Here is an 18,412-nt window from a genome sequence, read left to right on the forward strand (position 1 = left end):
GAGAGACAGGGAATTTGGATCTAGAGCAGATGTTAACTAAACATCCCCTGGTTCCCCAGGGCAACCTGGGGAAAGTCACATAATTTGTCAGAGTGTAAGTTTCACATTTGTAATACAAAGAAGGTGAGTAAGACCCCTTCGAGATGCTTGTCGCCCCCAATATTTTATATAACCTTGGAACGCTAGCTCCAGTAAGGGTATTTGAGTAACATACAGCTGCATCATAAAGGGAAGTAATCAGTGGCCTTTGAAGGTCTGGAAGACAACTCACTAAATGTTCATAAATGTCAAGCCAAATGGCATACAGGCCTGAGCTGATGGTAATTTACCTCTCAAGGCATATCCCTGCCTCTCTTCACAGCACTAGATCTTTACATAGATTTTTTTCTAATTTCTGTCTGGCAAACCTGGCACATAGCCGCCACATTTTCACCAGCCCACTCATATTTGCTAATGCCAACTGCCTCCCGCTCTTAGCTACAGCACACACACCCTCTCATGTGACAATGCTAATAAAGGATGGGTTTCTGCTACAAGAACATAGATCTACAGCTCTAAATACAAGAACATTCTCATTTTATTTTTTATATATTTTTTGAACATTCTCATTTTAAACAAACCCAATATGACAAAATCTGCATTTATAAGTATATACACTTATGTGGGTGCATATAAATAAATGGGTGGATGGATGATTTGCTTTGCAAATGAATTCGTCATGAAATTTCTTAAAATACCAGGTCCTTTATTTCTCTTTTCCTTCACTGCCTCCTCCACAAATATCTTACACTTTTTGCTTATTTATTGCTACTCAGGAATGTATCTATTATGTAAGCTAAGGTATCTAGTATTTATAAAGTTTGATGGAAAACAAAATGCAAAAAAAAAAAGAAAGAAAGAAAAGAAGACAAAATGCATTTCTTTAGCATCTTCTGGCTAATTTTCTTCATGTTCTGGGTATGGGGCCTTCTATTTTGCATGCCTCTGCTTTGAAACTGTATCTGGTAACTCCAAGAGTATAAAACTCTCATGAATCTTAAATACCTTCCAGAGTCCACCATGATAGAACAGTCTTCTACAGAAATTAAAATCTAGAAGAGCCATAGGTTTCACACAAGCCACCATGTTTGGAGAAAAGTGAGCTGATGGCATTGCTTTGTGAAAACTTTCATGACAACTGTTGTACCTTCCACTCAGGTTATTATCTGTCAATTGAGGGCAGCTTAACCACCTTTCTGGGATGGTGAAGCTATTTCTAGTAAATGGAAAATTTTATCTTTTGCTGTGAAATGCAAATGTGATTTTTCTCAGCCCATAAATGGTAAGCTCAATCGTGTTTGTTTATTTGTTCAAAATTTGAGCTTTGTATGTTTTCTATTTCTCTCTTCCCCAGGGCTTTCCTTATCTGTATGCACACACAGATGAGAACAGGAACAGATCAGACTAGCCCACCCTAGTTTAGGGTAGATTGCAAATAATATCTCTGATGCTAACAGCACCAAAGGTTTCATCTCACGGGATTGCGATTGTTAGCATTCCTCTTGAGGCTCATGCAAGCTAAGAGCCGAACAAAAACAAAAAGAAGAACAACTTCACTCTTAAGTCATACTCTCTTCTAAAAAAAAAACGTCATTTTTCCCCACTTTCAGAAACACAATTGTCCAGAGCTTAGAAATTCAAAAGAATCCCAACTTTCTCTGGGATCCCTAAGAATGGATACTTAAGGAGGGACCGGGTTTATAGAAGCTACAGAAGGGTGGTGCAGATGGCAATAGAAAGAACACTGGATCAAGAATCAGGAGGCCTAAGATGAGATATGGGCAAACCTTAACTCTTCTGGGCCTCACTTTCCTCCTTACAAAATACAGATAATAAAACCCACATTTTTCCTGATATCGAATGAGATAATAGACTTGAAAATTCTTTGTGACAATATTACAACTTCATAATACAATGTTCTGCTTATTTATGTTCATCTCAACTCCTATGATGGTGTAGACAATTAAAGCTGAAAGTTAAGAAAAAATGAGAAAAGAGTTAAGACTGGTTTAAACAAAGTTTTCTTTATCTTTCCCTCTCTATGTCTTTCTTTCCCTCTATCTTTTTATCTCCCTTTTACTCTACTTTCTAGAAAAAGGCAAAAGTAATCATTAATCTAATCTGTGTTCTAACAATCAATGTTTCTATGGTTTTCAACTGCAGCCAATGGCTAAATTAGATAACCTCACTGCTTACTAAGGACAGAAGCCTGTGTTAAATTATTACCAAAATCACATCATGAAGAAATTTTCTGCTTCTAGAGAAGCTTGAAATTGGAATCACCATCTATCCTTTATTAATTCATTCAATAAATATTTGGTACAAACTTGTGGCAGGGATTTAGAAATTAATAAGAAAAACATAGCCCCTTTCCCCAAGAAGTTCACAATCCAGTGAGACAGACAGATTCATTTAATGAATCTCATTAAATGTGTCTCATTTAATAGCTTAGGAACTAGAAACAAATAGTTGAAAAAATTTGACTCTACCTGCAACTCTCCTTCCATTATACTGAGGAGCTGTATAAGGTCTTCTTTGGATAACTCCAAGGGTTTCTTATTTTTTCGTTCACTTTCTCCAGATGGTTTTAGGTGTCGTTTGACAGTTCCTGAGGCCATGACATCATCCTCCTTTCTATTTGATTTGTTCTTCTTTTTTGCATCTTCTGAGAGACTTTTATCATCAACATTGCTGATGATAGAGGACTTGGGGCAAGAGATATGCCCATTGGATGAACTTTCACCACCCTGGTTTCGGGATCTCATTCCCACCTACAATACATGAAAAAAGATAAAATGTTATTACTACCACTTAAATTATTTGTCTAACTAGTTAGAACTTTTAGAAGCTTCATAGCATCACCAATAAAGAAATACTGAAAGATCAGTTCCAGTTAGCTTCCTTAGAGCTTTAATGAAAGTCATTAAAATCTTCAGGGAAATGCTTTGATGGTCTTCAGGAAAAAGTGAAAATGTGATACTAACATGATAAACATCTCAAACCAAATGATTAAGGTCAACACCAGGAGTCCTAAGCCATGTCTACAGCCTGTACTTCTGATATGATGAGATTAAAAACGGTACTTTACATTTGTGGCCTCCTTCCTCCAAACATCACTCAAGTCTAATAATGAGAAAAACATCAGATGGACCCCAGTTGAAAGATAGCCTACAAAATTGCTGACCAATAATCTTTAAAGTTATCAAGGTCATTGAAAACACAGAAAATCTGAAAAGCTATCACAGCCAAGAGAAACCCAAGGATACATGACAATAGGACAATAGGACAATCCTAGGTGGGATTCTGGAACAGAAAATGGACATTATAAGGAAAAGTCAGGATATATGAATAACGCATATATTGACTTTAGTCAATAATAATGTATCAATATTGATTTATAAATTATAATGTGCTATTCTAATGTAAGATGTTAACTATAGAGGAAACTGTGTGGTATATAGTGGAACACTTGGTATTATGTTTGCAACAATTATGTGAATCAAAAGCTGTTGTAAAATAAAACATTTATTTTCTAAATTAAGTCTATGAGAAAATTCAAACATCTGGGGCACCTGAGTGGCTGTCAGTTAAGCATCTAACTCTTGGTTTTGGCTCAGGTCATGATCTCAGGGTCATTAGGTGGAGTCCCAAATTGGGCTCCAATGCTCAGCATGGAGTCTACCTGAGATTCTCTCCCTGTCCCTCCCCCTCTGCCTTTCTCTTCACTTGAGTGTGTGCTTTCTCTCATTCAAATAAATAAATAAAATATATACAAAAAAAAAAAGAAAGAAGGAAAGAAAAGAAAATTCAAACCTCAAACTCTGCCAGGAACCAGTTGGAAGTCACAAGGTACAGAAAAGTCCACATAGGGTGGAGGGGGCTTCAAACAGAGAGAGAGGAAAAGGGAAACTCGAAGGGAAGAGGGTGGTGTTGTTTTTAGTGATGTGGGATTTTGTTTTTCCATAACCTCTTTTTAAAAATCAGGGAGTTTTTTGGTTTGGTTTTGTCTTATGTCAGTCATTTATAGTAATAATAAGAAGAGCACAAAGAATTGGGGAAAACAGATTTTAAAATAAAAAATTTTTAAAATATTTTGAGGTAAAATAAAGAAAAAAGACAAAGTAGTGGCTAACTTATCCTGTGGGGAACACATTTGGGTCTTTCCATCATGAATGCTTTACTGATTCTGTCAGTCTCTGAGCAGAAGAACTTGACCAACAGCTATGTTACAAACAAACAAACTGAACTCAAAGCCTAGGACTCAAAGTGCAAGAAAGGGAGCTGTAATATCCTGGGGGCTGTACTAGAAAATTTGCCTAAACCTTTAAATATAGTAGCTTAGCACATGGGCTTATTTAAAACTCACAGTATAAATAGTCTTTCCCCTGAACAGCTAAGCAGCAAGATTTTCATTACTCATTCCAGATAAAATACAGAGACTTATTTTCTGAAAGTAAATTTCCTTTATGAACCCAACCATACTTAAGAAACCAAGGAAAGCTTTTGAAAACACTAGGTTTATCATAGAAAAATAAATACAGTGTGATGCTTCCTTTCAGATAGTGCATATTCAATTCTTCCATTTTGAAATCTGAATTCACACTCCTTTTTTTGAACTGAACTCTTATAACCAGATGGACCCTTTTGTATATGTATGAATTTTCCTCAGCACCCCAATTTTAGACAATATAAAGTGAAGAAGTGGTCCTTAACACTGGCACCCAATTTTCTGGTTCACTCAGTGATTAGTACTTGAAAGTTTAGAGCATTTTGTGCTTCCCTGATGAAGAAAGAATAGATGTGCCTTTGTAATAGAAGCTAGAGCACTTCAGAGCAGACCTACTATACTTTATCACAGTTTGTGGGCAAAGAGAGATTAAGCCCCCAGCCAAAAAAAAAAAAAAGAGAGAGAGAGGCCATGAATAGGAGGTTTTGAAAGGGAGCAAAATATGTTTTGGCATATTGATTATTTAAAAATAGTAGACACAGGTGAAGCTCTGAGAGCTGAGTAGAAATTATTCTTTTGTATGAAACATTAAATTTATGTGGGAAATCTCCATTTGAAAGGGTATCTCCTCCACTGTAGCAGGAAGAGAAGAATGACTAAATTTCTAGAAACTCTTCTCTGTAGAGAAGGTAAGGACTTAAATCTGCACAACACTTCACTCTTATTTACTATGCTTATCCTGGTATACTCCCACAACTGACTCCCCACTCCCAACATCTTTTGTCTTTAGTTGAAGATGATAGTAAGGTAATGGCTTGAGCCATTTCTCAGAGTTCCTCTCCTGTGTATGGAGGAGGTACACGTTATTAAACTTCTGTTTCTTTTTCTCCTGATGATTTGTCTTTTTGTTACAGGGGTATCTTAGCCAAGAACCTAGAAAGGTAAAGGGAAAACTATTTTTCCCTTCCAACTACGTTAAATTTAACTCTTGACTTTTACACATCAAAACTAAGACACATGTGCTTCCCAAACTGAATTGTGATTCCCTACAACTCCAAGCCACATGTGAATTCTTTTTACCTGAAATAATTTTCTCTACAAGATCTTAAGGTTCTTTGGGATGGTGCATCAAATACTGATTTGACAACTTCAATTTAGATCATGCATTAATAAAAATTCCAGATAATAGTTAGGTGGTAATGTTTTAAACTTAGTCATTCATGGCCTTAATCATATACAACATTTGTATTTGACTGTAGCATGTGTTTGTCATATTTCCCAGGATTTTTTATATCTTTTATAGGATCTACAGCATTTGAGTATTCCTAAATTAGGAAAATGCCTATCTATGTTATATGCATTTACTTGATCATATTTACAAACATACATAAAGTGACATTTACTTAGTACCACTCTTTTTATATTTAGTATTTTCTAATACTTTCAGTACATGTTTAAGTAAATTTTATTGTAGTATTAATAGCTTTCATAGAATTAAGTGGGGGAATTGTATTAATATGGTTATAGAATTAATTATAGAATTAATTACTTTCACAGAAAAAAACACATAACTTAGAATTATCTAATTATTTTATATTACTAATTAGCTCAAAAGCTTGAGTTTCTATTCTCTTCCATGGTCTTTCACTTTGATAAAAAAATCTCATGTGGTAGACCATGACATTAATTCTCTCTCAGCAAATATTTTTCCTCCATGCCTGGTTTTTCCTTTGATGTGTGCACATGGATTTTAGTCCTTTCCTGGTGATCCAAATAGGATCTACTATCTTTATCTCCACAACAAAGTCAGCAATCAGAATGTTCCATCTTGGCATTGTAAAAGTACTCAGAGATAACAAACTAGCCAATAAATGTTTTAGGAAGGAAGTAGACACCATATATGAAAGTAAAAAAACATAAGTCTCAATAGTGTAATCAAGTGTGCCGTCAATAATGTCCACTCTTTTATTTATTTATAAAGTTTTCTTTTCTTTTTTTAAATTTAAAACCCCAGGATCTGGGACACCTGGGTGGCTCAGTGGTTGAACATCTGCCTTTGGCTCAGGTTGTGATCCCAGGGTCCTGGGATTGAGTCCCCTATCCGGCTCCCTGCACGGAGCCTGCTTCTCCCTCTGTCTTTGTCTCTGCCTCTCTCTCTGTGTCTCTCACTAAATAAATAAATAAATAAATAAATAAATAAATAAATAAATAAATAAAATATTTTTTAAAAATAAAAAAAAAATTAAACCCCAAGATCAGGAGTCACATGCTCTTCTGAATGAGCCAGCCAGGCACCCCAATAATGTCCACTTTAAACTATTTTGGTTTTTTTTGTTTTTTTAAAGATTTTTTATTTATTTTTTAGAGACAGAGAGAGAGAAAGAGAGAAAGAGAGAGAGAGAGAGGCAGAGGTTGAAGCAGGCTCCATGCTGGGAGCCTGACGTGGGACTCGATTCTGGGTCTCCACGATCACACCCCACCCGTGGTTAAGGGAACACTAAACCAACCGCTAAGCCACCGGGGCTGCCCAAACTACTTTATTTTGAAGGGAGAAAATATCAAGACAATAATGACTTCCATGTATCACATTTAGTGACAGTCATACTCTTCCTTATTCTATAGTTCTCACGTAGTTCCTTTTTTTCTTAATTTTTTATTTAAATTCAATTAATTAATATATATTATATTTTTAGTTTCAGAGGTATAATTTAGTGATTGAGTAGTTGCATACAACACCCAGGGTTCATTCCATCAAGTGCCCTCCTTAATGTCCATCACCCAATTCCTCCATCCCCCATCCCAACTCCCCTCCAGCAACCCTGTTTGTTTCCTATAGTTAAGAATCTTTTATGATTTGCCTCCTTTTGATTTCATCTTCTTTTATTTTTTCTTTTCCTCCCCTATGTTCATCTGTTTTGTTTCTTAAATTCCACATATGAGTGAAATCATATGGTATTTGTCTTTATCTGATTGACCTATTTTGCTTAGTATAATACTTTCTAGTTCCATCCAGGTCATTGCAAATGGCAAGATTTCATTCTTTTTGATGGCTGAGTAGTATTCCTTTGTGTATATAAATACCATATCTTCTTATCCATTCATCTGTCAATGGACATCTGGGCTTTTTCCATATTTTGACTATTGTGGACATTACTGCTATAAACATTGGGATTCATGTGCCCCTTCAAATCGCTAGGTTTGTATCCTTTGGATAAATACCTGGTAGTGCAATTACTGGGTCATAGGGTAGCTCTATTTTTAACTTTTTGAGAAACCTCCATGCTGTTTTCCAGAGTGGCTGCATCACATACTGTTTCTTAAGTGATACATAGTGTGCTAAGCATTTTACATATAGCATTTCATTTAAATTAATATTCACATCACCCCTTGAGGTAGGTGCCATTATTCTCAGTTTTACAGATATGGCCACTGAGGTTGAAAAACATTAAATATCCTTTTTTTTTTGGATCACACAACTACTCCTAGTGAATAGAAGAGCTAGGATTTGAACCCAGGTCTAATTCCAAATACCTACTCACTATATGGCTTTCCTCTAAGTTCTTAAATACATGCAAGTTGGAAGGGGTGGGGGAATACTCTGTAATAAATCAGATATGATCCAGGGCAGCCCCAGTGGCTCAGCGGTTTAGTGCCTGCCTTTGGCCCAGGGTATGATCCGGGGGGTCCTGGGATTGAGTCCCACATCGGGCTCCCTGAATAGAGCCTGCTTCTCCATCTGCCTAAGTCTCTGCCTCTCTCTCTGTGTCTCTCATGTATAAATTAAAAAAAAAAAATCTTAAAAAAAAATCAGATGATCCAGAAAAATATGCAAATGCTTACTAAGGTAATGTTTTTCACTTCATACTACAGAGTTGGAGAAATCCTTTCACTTTCCCCCACAGACACATATGCAAAACTCACACAGCAATTGAAATTATGTTGCTAAGTAAATACTTTTGCCAAAATCATTAACCTGCTGCAGAACTTGTAAAATGATGAATCATTTTAAAATTATTCCGAGAAGCAACCTGGCTAAATATTAAGGTACAGGTTATGAAAACAGGATGCAAAGTCTGAACAGGGACCATCTGTGTTAAAAAGTCCTGGAGTTAAACAACAGCAAACATTTAATCAGAATTGGCCAAATCTTGTCCATTGTGTTTACAGGAATATCAGGCAGGTAACAAAAAAGGCAACTAGTACTCTGTAGGCTTCTTTTTTTTTTTTTTTTTTTTTTTGTAGGCTTCTTAATAGTTGATTGCATGGCTCCAAGTTTGGGACATGTAGATAACAAAATTTCTGAAAGAAATAAAAAATGCCTTTGCTTTACCACAGCATTTACCCTTTGAAGAAAGTTCTCTTCAAGAAAAAGGTATAAATAAACTGAAAATTCACATCAGATGTGTAACCATCCCACCTTTTTTAAAAAAAAAAATCCTTATTATAAAAAAAATCCTTATTATTTGGGGCACAAATTCCTCTTTTTAATAAGTATATTATCCTACATAGTTCAAGAAATACATTTACTTTTCCGTTCATAGTAATTAGTCAGCAATAGTTAGCATGGAATGTGCTGACTAGGGTGTGAAGAAAAGAAATACCAAATGTTATTCCAAACCTCCCTCTTTTATCTACAGCCATCCCTCCTCTTCCGGCCCTCCCTCCTCCCTGCATATATTGGGCAACCACCAGAGCATAGCGTCAGATGAATAATATCCTAGGAATCAGAAAATGTTTATCAAGACTTTGAGCCATTTATGCTGAACCAACAAGTATTTCTAGAGTTTTTGAACAAGGGAAAGGAAAAGGACAGAGAAAGAAGTCTACAGCAATGAAATACTCACTCTAGTGTCCACCTTCATTAGCTCCTGCAAATCTTGACCTTGAATCTCCCCTTTCCCTTTTCTCACTCTTGCTCTTGTCTCCTTTCAGATTTATCTTTTCATGGTATGATTCAATGTTGGCCACAATACTCCCCCCATCTCTACCACCAACAGAAACTTTTTCTGCATAAATTAGGTTTTGGAATAGTTCCTATGCTTCTCAAGTATCCAGCCTCTGTTTCTGGTTATTTTAGCTATATACTTTTCCAAGAACTTACCTAGTGCATGGGGTGAGATGTCACAATAATTTTATTTATATAATTTCTATTTTTAAATGACTTTATAGAATTATAAGGAAAAATTATAGTACATAGTAAAAAGGAAAGCACATAATTACAGAAAAGCCTACTTTTTACAGTGCGGCCTGGCAGAAGGCCTGCTGCAAGTGGGGCTTCCAGAACATTAGCATGGAACTGTCCTGGTTTTTTCTGTTGGACTTAAACGATAATACCCAAAGCACCCAAAAGTGAAGGCAAAAGAAAACATCTGTTCTAGTTTTATGTGCATTTTAAAACATAAAAGAATCTACCAGTTTATTTTATATCCATGCCAGATGATTGTCTCTGCATATCTTATTTACTTGGTGAAGTCTAATTATAAAAAGCCCAACTCATAAAATGTTCAAACATTTCTCATGAGATTATCATTCATTCTCAATGGCACAGACCGTTCATAAGTGTTCCTAGGTTTACTCTTAAATTTTCTTTCACTTTCTTCATCCAATTAATGAAGCAAGCTATGTTAAATGATTTTTCACTGCTCATTATCCACACTCATAAAATCTTCAAAATAACCAAGATTTTTGTTTATTTTCATTCTACCAGGACAGATCTATCCAGATCAACTGAAAATTCTTCTAAATAATTCCACAAATGTTAGAATTCAAGAAAGGGGATTCTCTTGGAGTCAATTCCATGATGTCGTAATCAAAAGTTTAAGAAAAACATAACTGCAGCAAAATTAAAAAAATATTATTCTACTCTAGCCCAAAACCGTGGTGAAATATTTTATAAAGTTCTGTTTAATGTTCTTCAAAGAAGATAAAAGCAGACCTGAGAAAAGTTTCCAGAAAAAAAAAAGAATACTGAAAGAACAGATCAGGGAACTGCCATGAAATAATTCTTTTAAAGTAGGGTTCCTGATAAGGAGGGCACGTGATGTGATGAGCACTGGGTATTATACTATATGTTGGCAAGTTGAATTTAAATTTTTAAAGAAGGAGAAAAATAGGATACCTGAGTCTAAATGAATGTACAATTTGAGGATTTTAAAACTTTGAATGTAAAATAGGGTGACGTCTCTTATCAATTGTCAGTTTACCTCTTTATATTCACTTTTAGCATTTATAACAGGGTTTGGAATTTGTTACTGTCTTTTTACTTCCTTCACAGAAGTAAGGCTACTGTTGATTGTATAAAAGAGAAAAGTAACTATCTAGAAATATACTATTTTATAAAGAAACAATGACATAATGACATAATGTTTTCTTCTGGTATTTTCGACCTTAATGACTCACTCTTAAACCTCAAATATATTTTAAATATTTTAATATCTATAATATTTTATTATTGTAATTCTGATGTCACTATTCTACTAAACATATATATAATACATAGTTGTTGATTATAAACTGGTGGATTCTTTTATGTTTTAAGGCCTGAAGTTTAAGTGATTAAGATAACTCTTTAGCTTTCTGGTTACTTTTACTTATATTCTTTCTACTTGGGCACTACAGTTTTTTCAGACATTCTAATAGTACCTGTGGCCTCTAAAAAATGTTACCATTTAGTTTAATCAAAACTGCTAAACATTGGTTTTATTATGTGACAAAGAAAACATCTTAGGAAAATTACCAGAAAACATCTTAGGCTCTGCCTAGCTGGAGCCAGAATTCCTTCCTGTATCCCATCACTCCTGAAAAGGTCCAGCCCCAGAACTATATAAGAATCAGTCATTTCCCTTCACCTAACAATGCAGCCAGAAAGACAAATACCTTAGACTATATCTTAGCAGTCTATATTTGATGAACTATTCTTAGATATTACCTCTATTCACAATAATAATAGCTGACATTTACTAAAGAGCTTATTATGCTCTCAGCATTGGGGTCAGTATCTGACATATATAGTAGCACTTCATGAAATCCTCATACCAATCCATAAAGCAGGGAATAATTATTCCCCTTATAAAGATGAGGAAAATGAGATTTAGAGAGATTTAGACATTTGCCCCAAATAAATGACTGGTGCCTGGGAAAGCCTGAGCTAGAACACAAGTCTGTTTGGATTCTTCATGTGCGAGGAGAAGTCTGGATGGAAACTTTTCCCACCATATCAGAACTACTGCAACACAAATGAATCTGTAGCTACCCTTTTAGGGGACTGAAACAAGTTTAGTCTCAGGGGATAGCATCCAACCAAATAGTCTCAAACAATAATAATTAGTTCAGAATCCTACTGCTTCAGCCGGTATCTTTCTCTAATTTCTACTTGTATGATACCTTATTCTTCTAAGACTACACTCTCTTTTCCCCTACTGCTCCTCTTATGCTGCTGCCTTTCTGTTTCTTGATGCTTGAGATTTTCAGCAAAGCTGAAGAGGAACTTTGCCTTTGCAGGAACTTTGCACTTCTAATTTTTTGAACTGAAAAAGTAACTAAGACTTCAGAAACATGACAATTGTTATACAACAAGACATGAATTTAAAAGATTTTTTAAATTAGGCAAATTAAGAAAAAGTCTAGTTTGCTAGAACTAGTAGTTGCTCAGTAGCTGATTGCTTTAGTAAGCCAATTGTACAAATTTTCTGTTAGAAAAAATCTTTCTGCACTAAATATTCTTCAATAATTTTATTGCGTTTTCAAGAAATGCAAGGCAAATCACAACTGCTGTTCAAGGTTGACAAGATGGGTTAACTTCCATGAGAAGAAAGACACACTGTGGTTTGGATATCACTGCTTCATGCTACCAAGGGAGAAGATGAACTACTGCATGGGTCACCCCATCTGTGTGCTGCCCATGACTTTATGTGTTCTAATTGTCTACACATACATCAATTGCATTCAGGTGTCCTTTAAATGCCTTTTCTTTTCAATCTCTAGACCATTTCTTAACATAAAAGAGCAATTTAAAGTCAGTTGTAATAGAGGGAGTCATGGGTTGTGTCTGTTTTTAAGTCGTCCTGACTTCTGTCTTTTCTAATTATCCCTGAACATCCCTTGGCCTGGGTGAGATCAGAGTATAGGGAGCCTAAACTGAAAACAGAGAACAGTTACTTTATAAACCAAGCAAGAAAAAAGGCAAAAATTCCATGAATGCAACAGAAGCCATGTTATTGTCACAGACGTTTATCTGATATTTAAAGTCTCTTATCAGTCTGATACTGTGTGAAGAGGCTGTGAATTCTAAATCCATCAACAAATCTTCATAAGCTTAGTTGCTATGTGAATGCAAAGCCTGGCACAAAGAGTAAATAGAGCTCTGTGATTAGCTAATTAAGATGCATCAGGAATTTATCTGAAATGTCATGCTACCGTAATACAGAAGTTTCAAACATAGTGTGTAGGCAAGAAGTACATAAGAAAATGGGTCACCCACCTGCACCCCAATGTTTATAGCAGCAATGTCCACAATAGCCAAACTGTGGAAGGAGCCTCGGTGTCCATCGAAAGATGAATGGATAAAGAAGATGTGGTTTATGTATACAATGGAATATTACTCAGCCATTAGAAACGACAAATACCCATCATTTGCTTTGACATGGAACTGGAGGGTATTATGCTGAGTGTAGTAAGTCAATCGGAGAAGGACAAACATTATATGTTCTCATTCATTTGGGGAATATAAATAATAGTGAAAGGGAATATAAGGGAAGGGAGAAGAAATGTGTGGGAAATATCAGAAAGGGAGACAGAACATAAAGACTCCTAACCCTGGGAGACAAACTAGGGGTGGTGGAAGGGGAGGAGGGCGGGGGGTGGGGGTGAATGGGTGACGGGCACTGAGGGAGGCACTTGACGGGATGAGCACTAGGTGTTATTCTGTATGTTGGCAAATTGAACACCAATAAAAAATAAATTAATAAAAAAAAAAGAAAATGGGTCACCATCTTTTGGAATAATTTTTTTCAAACAAATAATGGCCCCAAACTACTTTTTTCTCCACCTTCCAGCCATACTACCTCAGCATATGCCCAACCCTACAGTGGACCTTAAGGTGTCCCATGACATCATACATCCTTAGCATTTGTTTTCCTAATATGCTGAGTTCCCCTGGAGATGTTTGCCATTAACCCTAAGGAATCAAGAAAGCCATGCCCCCACTGCTAACCCCACATTCACTTATTCTGTAAGCCTGGACAAGTTACTTAACCTCTCCGACTGGTAGCTTTCCCATGAGGATAATAATGCCTGTCCCACCCACTGCATATATGTGAAATTATAATGCCTTCTACTCTATATGTATGTGAAAATATTTATTAGCAGTAGTAGAAGGAAGCATTCTATGGCCGATTAAGTACTGAAGTCTTCAACACTCCCATATAGGTACCACCAGAGACAGACACTACTTTCAACTGTGATCATCTAGCCCAGAAGTCAACAACTTTTACTCTAAAGAAGAAAATATTAAATATATGGGGTTTTGCAGGTCATGTGGTCTCCACTGCATCTACCCAATTCTGCCAAAGCCACAGACAATACATGGGTGTGGCCAGATTCAAACCCTAGCCCCTAGTTTGCCAACCCTGATTTAGACTGTGTGACAATTATAATTAGTAGGTGCATTTAAACTGGGAGAAACAGAAATGGTTTCTGCCACTCCCTCCCCCAGTTTACAGTAATGAGAAAAGTGGCTAAAAATACGAGAGAAGAAAAACTTGGAGAAAAAGATAATGTAGTAGCTATGCCATCAGCCCACCTATCCTCTTCTCTTCCAAATAATTTGAAGGAGAGCATGAACGTAAAATGGTTCCTTCACAAAGTTTGAGGAATCTAAGGTGGAAGAACCTGCTATGCTACAGTTTGAGAGTAGGAATCCCCCTGGCCATGGGAATTGCAGACAGACGACAGAGATTTAGCAGCATGTGTTTGTGCAAAGGAGGTCATGGAGACTGATGCCCATGGTATCAGGTAGACAAGGTACGCAAGTGGCTGAACACTGGGCAAGGGTGAAAGATATCTTGGAGAGACAGCTGGCATGCTACTAGAAGAGTTACCAAAGCAGAGCGCTTCAAAGCACTCCATCTAAGGTGGGGATGAAGCAGAAGGTGCAGCTACAGTTCAGGAAATCTGTGAGAGTATGGTAGGCTTCTAAGACAGGGGAGACAGGGCACTTCCCGATAAAGAGTTGAGGCTATGACTTTCACCTGGAGCTGGGCTGGGAGATGACAAGAGGACATATAGGTAAAATTACTTTTTAGTCATGTGATTCATACAGTTGCACGGAGCCCTGCACTCAGTTTAATGCTCTGTTGTTGCTATCTTGAAATCCTTCATTTTTTGAATTAGAGGCCCCACATTTTCCTTATGCACTGGGCCCCCTAAATTATGTGGCCAGTCCTGACGGCAGCAGAGCAGTCAGTCTGAGCCGGATACTGGAGTTGCACCACTAAGCAGGTCATGTTAGCAAACTTCCTTACCTGCCCCCCACAGAGGAAGCACAGTGTTTGTGTGATACCCCTGAAATACAGAGGAAGAGAGCTGAAGAGGAGGGAAAGAAAAGACTGAACTGGAATTCTGGTTTGTTTTAGGACTGAGCTATGTATACTGACTTGACTGAAAAAGAGAAAGGAAAACAAATCACCAGATAAAATTAAATTTACCAGGAAATATCCAGGTTAAGTTCTCTACCTCAAGTGGGTATTGCAGGTAAAAAGTGTAAGAGGTAACTAAAGAGTAAAGTTGAATTCAGTCACAAAGAAATAAAGTATTAGAATTATGTCCTTGGATTTAATGCCATGTCTTAGCTGTGAAATATAACCCTGGGTACAGTTTATAAACCTAAGTGCTACAGGACCTTCAGGCAATATATGTAAACGAGTTTTCCTTTAAATCACATCACCATCACTCCTGCTTTAACTTTGAAATTAAAAGCAAGAAATAAGACTCCTATGTGGGGCTGGAGGCAACCAGAGCTCAGGGATTTTCCAACAATGAAATTTTTGTGCAGAACCTCTGCGAGGAGGTGGATGAGAAGCTTTTGGAAAGAGGGAATGCTACAAGGGTCCTCCGCCCCAAAACTAACCATTGCCTTTCTCTGCCCGCCCTGTATTCCTTCTTTCAGGCACTTTTCCTGTCTTCCCATCTGTGTTCCTCACCTATGCCTTTCACTGAAATTATAAAAAATAAGATCCCAGTGATCGCATTCTGCTGCACAAGTGGCCTTTCGAGACTTGTCTACAGTGTGTCCCCAGCCCAAATATAACCTCTCACCCATCTACTGAACTCTCACTCTTTCAGAATCTCAGGATGGAGTTAAGAAATCAACCTTCCTAAATTTAAATCACATAGTAGAGTCACAACCGTAACTCTATATTCCTCAGTCTTTATGAAACCTAGTGAATCTTTGATTGAAATTAAAACAGAAGTAGCCATTTTTAAGAGGCTAAAAGTAGGACAAAGACAATATTTCTTTAAATCATACCACTAGGCTGTTCTATGTAAAATAAGCTATGGCAGAGGGAAGCCAAGAAGAAATCTGGGAACGTATTTTTTTCCTCCTCTTCCCCTCTGTATGTACTTAATTCCCAACTCCCATTCCCTCCATTACTAAGTACCGATGTCCTCTTTTATGTCTTAAATACAAAATCCCTTTTTGTGGAGAGCCAAGCTGAATCCAGAGTTCCCATAGCAGACATATCTTGGCTCCTAAAACCTGAGGTTGGGGATAAGGAAGCCAGAAGACCAAGGTTATACAGCCTGCCAGAGCTCTAGGAGCAGGTAAAGAAGCTCCCTCTGAAAGCCTAGGGCAATGTTTCCCAAACTTCAGATTGCATCAGAATCACCCACGGGCTTATTAACACACAGGTTGGTTGTTCCCACTCCCAGAATTCCAAATCTATGGGTTTAGGGTGAGGCCTGAGAGTTTGCATTTCTAATAAGTTCCCAAGTGATGATAATGCTGCTGGTCCCAGACTACATGTTGACAACCAATATTCTAGGACAAGGTAGAACTAAGATAGGTCTGGGATATTGCAATGAGGCCTCAAAATATCTTCAGATTTCAACTAGAAACTCTCTGCTCTTCCCATAACTAAACTAGAGATACCAATAATATATATATTTTTTCCAGTCATGCCAAGTAACTATTTAAATTACTGATTACATGCCTACCTACCATCCATCCTCCAACTGGGTCCCTGTTTGAGAGTTTAGATTTGTAGGTCAAAAAAATGATGTCCTACAGGTCAAAATCTCTTTGCAGATACAGGGTGAAAGGAGCAGTTAATTAGACTTTTTTTTTTTAACTATTTATTACTTATTTGCAAATTTTCATTTGTTTTAAGTTTTTATTTAAATTCCAGTTAGCTAACATATAGTGTAATATTAGTTTCATGTGTACAATATAGTGGCTCAACACTTCCATATAACATCTGGTGCTCATCACAACCAGTGCCCTCCTTAATCCCCATCACCTATTTAACCCATCCTCCCATCCACCAGCACTCCCCCGCCCCCATAACCACCAGTTCATTCTCTATAGTTAGGAGTCTGTTTCTTGGTATGCCTCTATCTCTCTTTAAAAAAGAGGCTCATTTGTTTTATTCCTTAAATTTCATATATGAGTGAAATCATGTGGAATTTGCCTTTCTCTGACTGATTTCAATTCGCTTAATAATCTCTAGCTCCATGCACATCATTGAATATGCACCCCAATGTTTATTGCAGCATTACTTACAATAGCCAAATTATGGAAACAGTCCAAATGTCCATTGACTGATGAATGAATAAAGAAGATGTAATATGTACACACACACACACACACACACACACACACAGACACACACACAGTGGAATACTACTCAGCCATCAAAAAGAATTAGACTTTTTTTGGTCAGAATATTTCACAAAATAATCTTGATACACGGATTTTATTGAAAAAAAAATCAGAATATATGGCACAACTGAGCCCATTTTCCCACATAGTTACATTCAGTCAGAGTCAAATCATGGCTGACTCATTTAGTTGGAGGACTTACTTGCCAGCTCACCACTAGTCCTTACCATCCTCCATTACCTCTTGAACACTGAGACCCACGAGTCAATTGCCATATATTTATTACTATGTTTGCACTATGTTTTTCTTCTCTGTACCTAAAGATAAAAACAAAAGCTACATCAAGAGAGTTTCATGTTTCAAGAAAAAAAAGGAGAAAGTATTTAGTAATGACTACTCCTGTGGGCTTTATATGCAAACACTTTGCCAATTTTATTTATTATCTGTCTTCTGAAACCATCTGAGTTTAGGTCCAGTCTGTGCAAGCCTGGATAGCTGGGAGAAATGCATGGGGGAGGGAATAGAGGCAAGAGGTAGACTCTGTAGGCAGGATGGTCAAAGAAACCTCCTGCAAAGAAATTGTCCAAAAGGAAGAAATTGTAGTCTATCACAAGTTTAATCCAAGGACAATGCCACTTTGCAATGAGAGAGGAAATATTGAGCATAGCAGGGAATGTGCTCCTGGGAATGCCTCCACAGACATGCACTCAAAGCTAAGGCTGACAGGGGGTTATAATAAAGGCATAAATGGGAAAAAGAGGTGTGCCAGCAAAGGCTCTGTAAGAAGCTCTGGTCTTGGTTTGAGAAGTGACATGCAGGAAGCAAAGAGAGGATTTGGGAAACTTCTGCATGGTCACTATTGGAACCAACAGGAGTAGCAGAGGCACCAATAGATATTCAAGCCAGCTCAGGGGCAGGACAGTATTTGGAGGCCAATAGACACCCTCTGGGGACCACCTCTTAAATTAACCTAAGGAAGGTGGAGAGAGGGTTCTATATTAATTTAGGTAGGAACTAAGATGAGGAAATGCCTCACTGATCTCTTACTA

General features: G+C 37.1%; 1 protein-coding gene across 2 annotated transcripts in view; it reads right to left on the reverse strand.

Moving 5' to 3' along the window:
* Positions 1–18,412, reverse strand: part of FILIP1 (filamin A interacting protein 1) — a 206,958-nt gene that overhangs the window by 101,718 nt on the left and 86,828 nt on the right. For both annotated transcript variants that reach the window (XM_025444791.3, XM_049092255.1), the window contains exon 2: positions 2,529–2,810. In XM_025444791.3, the coding sequence (XP_025300576.3) occupies positions 2,529–2,810 (282 nt within the window). The remainder of the gene's footprint in view (positions 1–2,528; positions 2,811–18,412) is intronic.

This window comes from Canis lupus, chromosome 12 (genome assembly GCF_003254725.2).
Source record: "Canis lupus dingo isolate Sandy chromosome 12, ASM325472v2, whole genome shotgun sequence".
Lineage (NCBI taxonomy): Eukaryota > Metazoa > Chordata > Mammalia > Carnivora > Canidae > Canis > Canis lupus.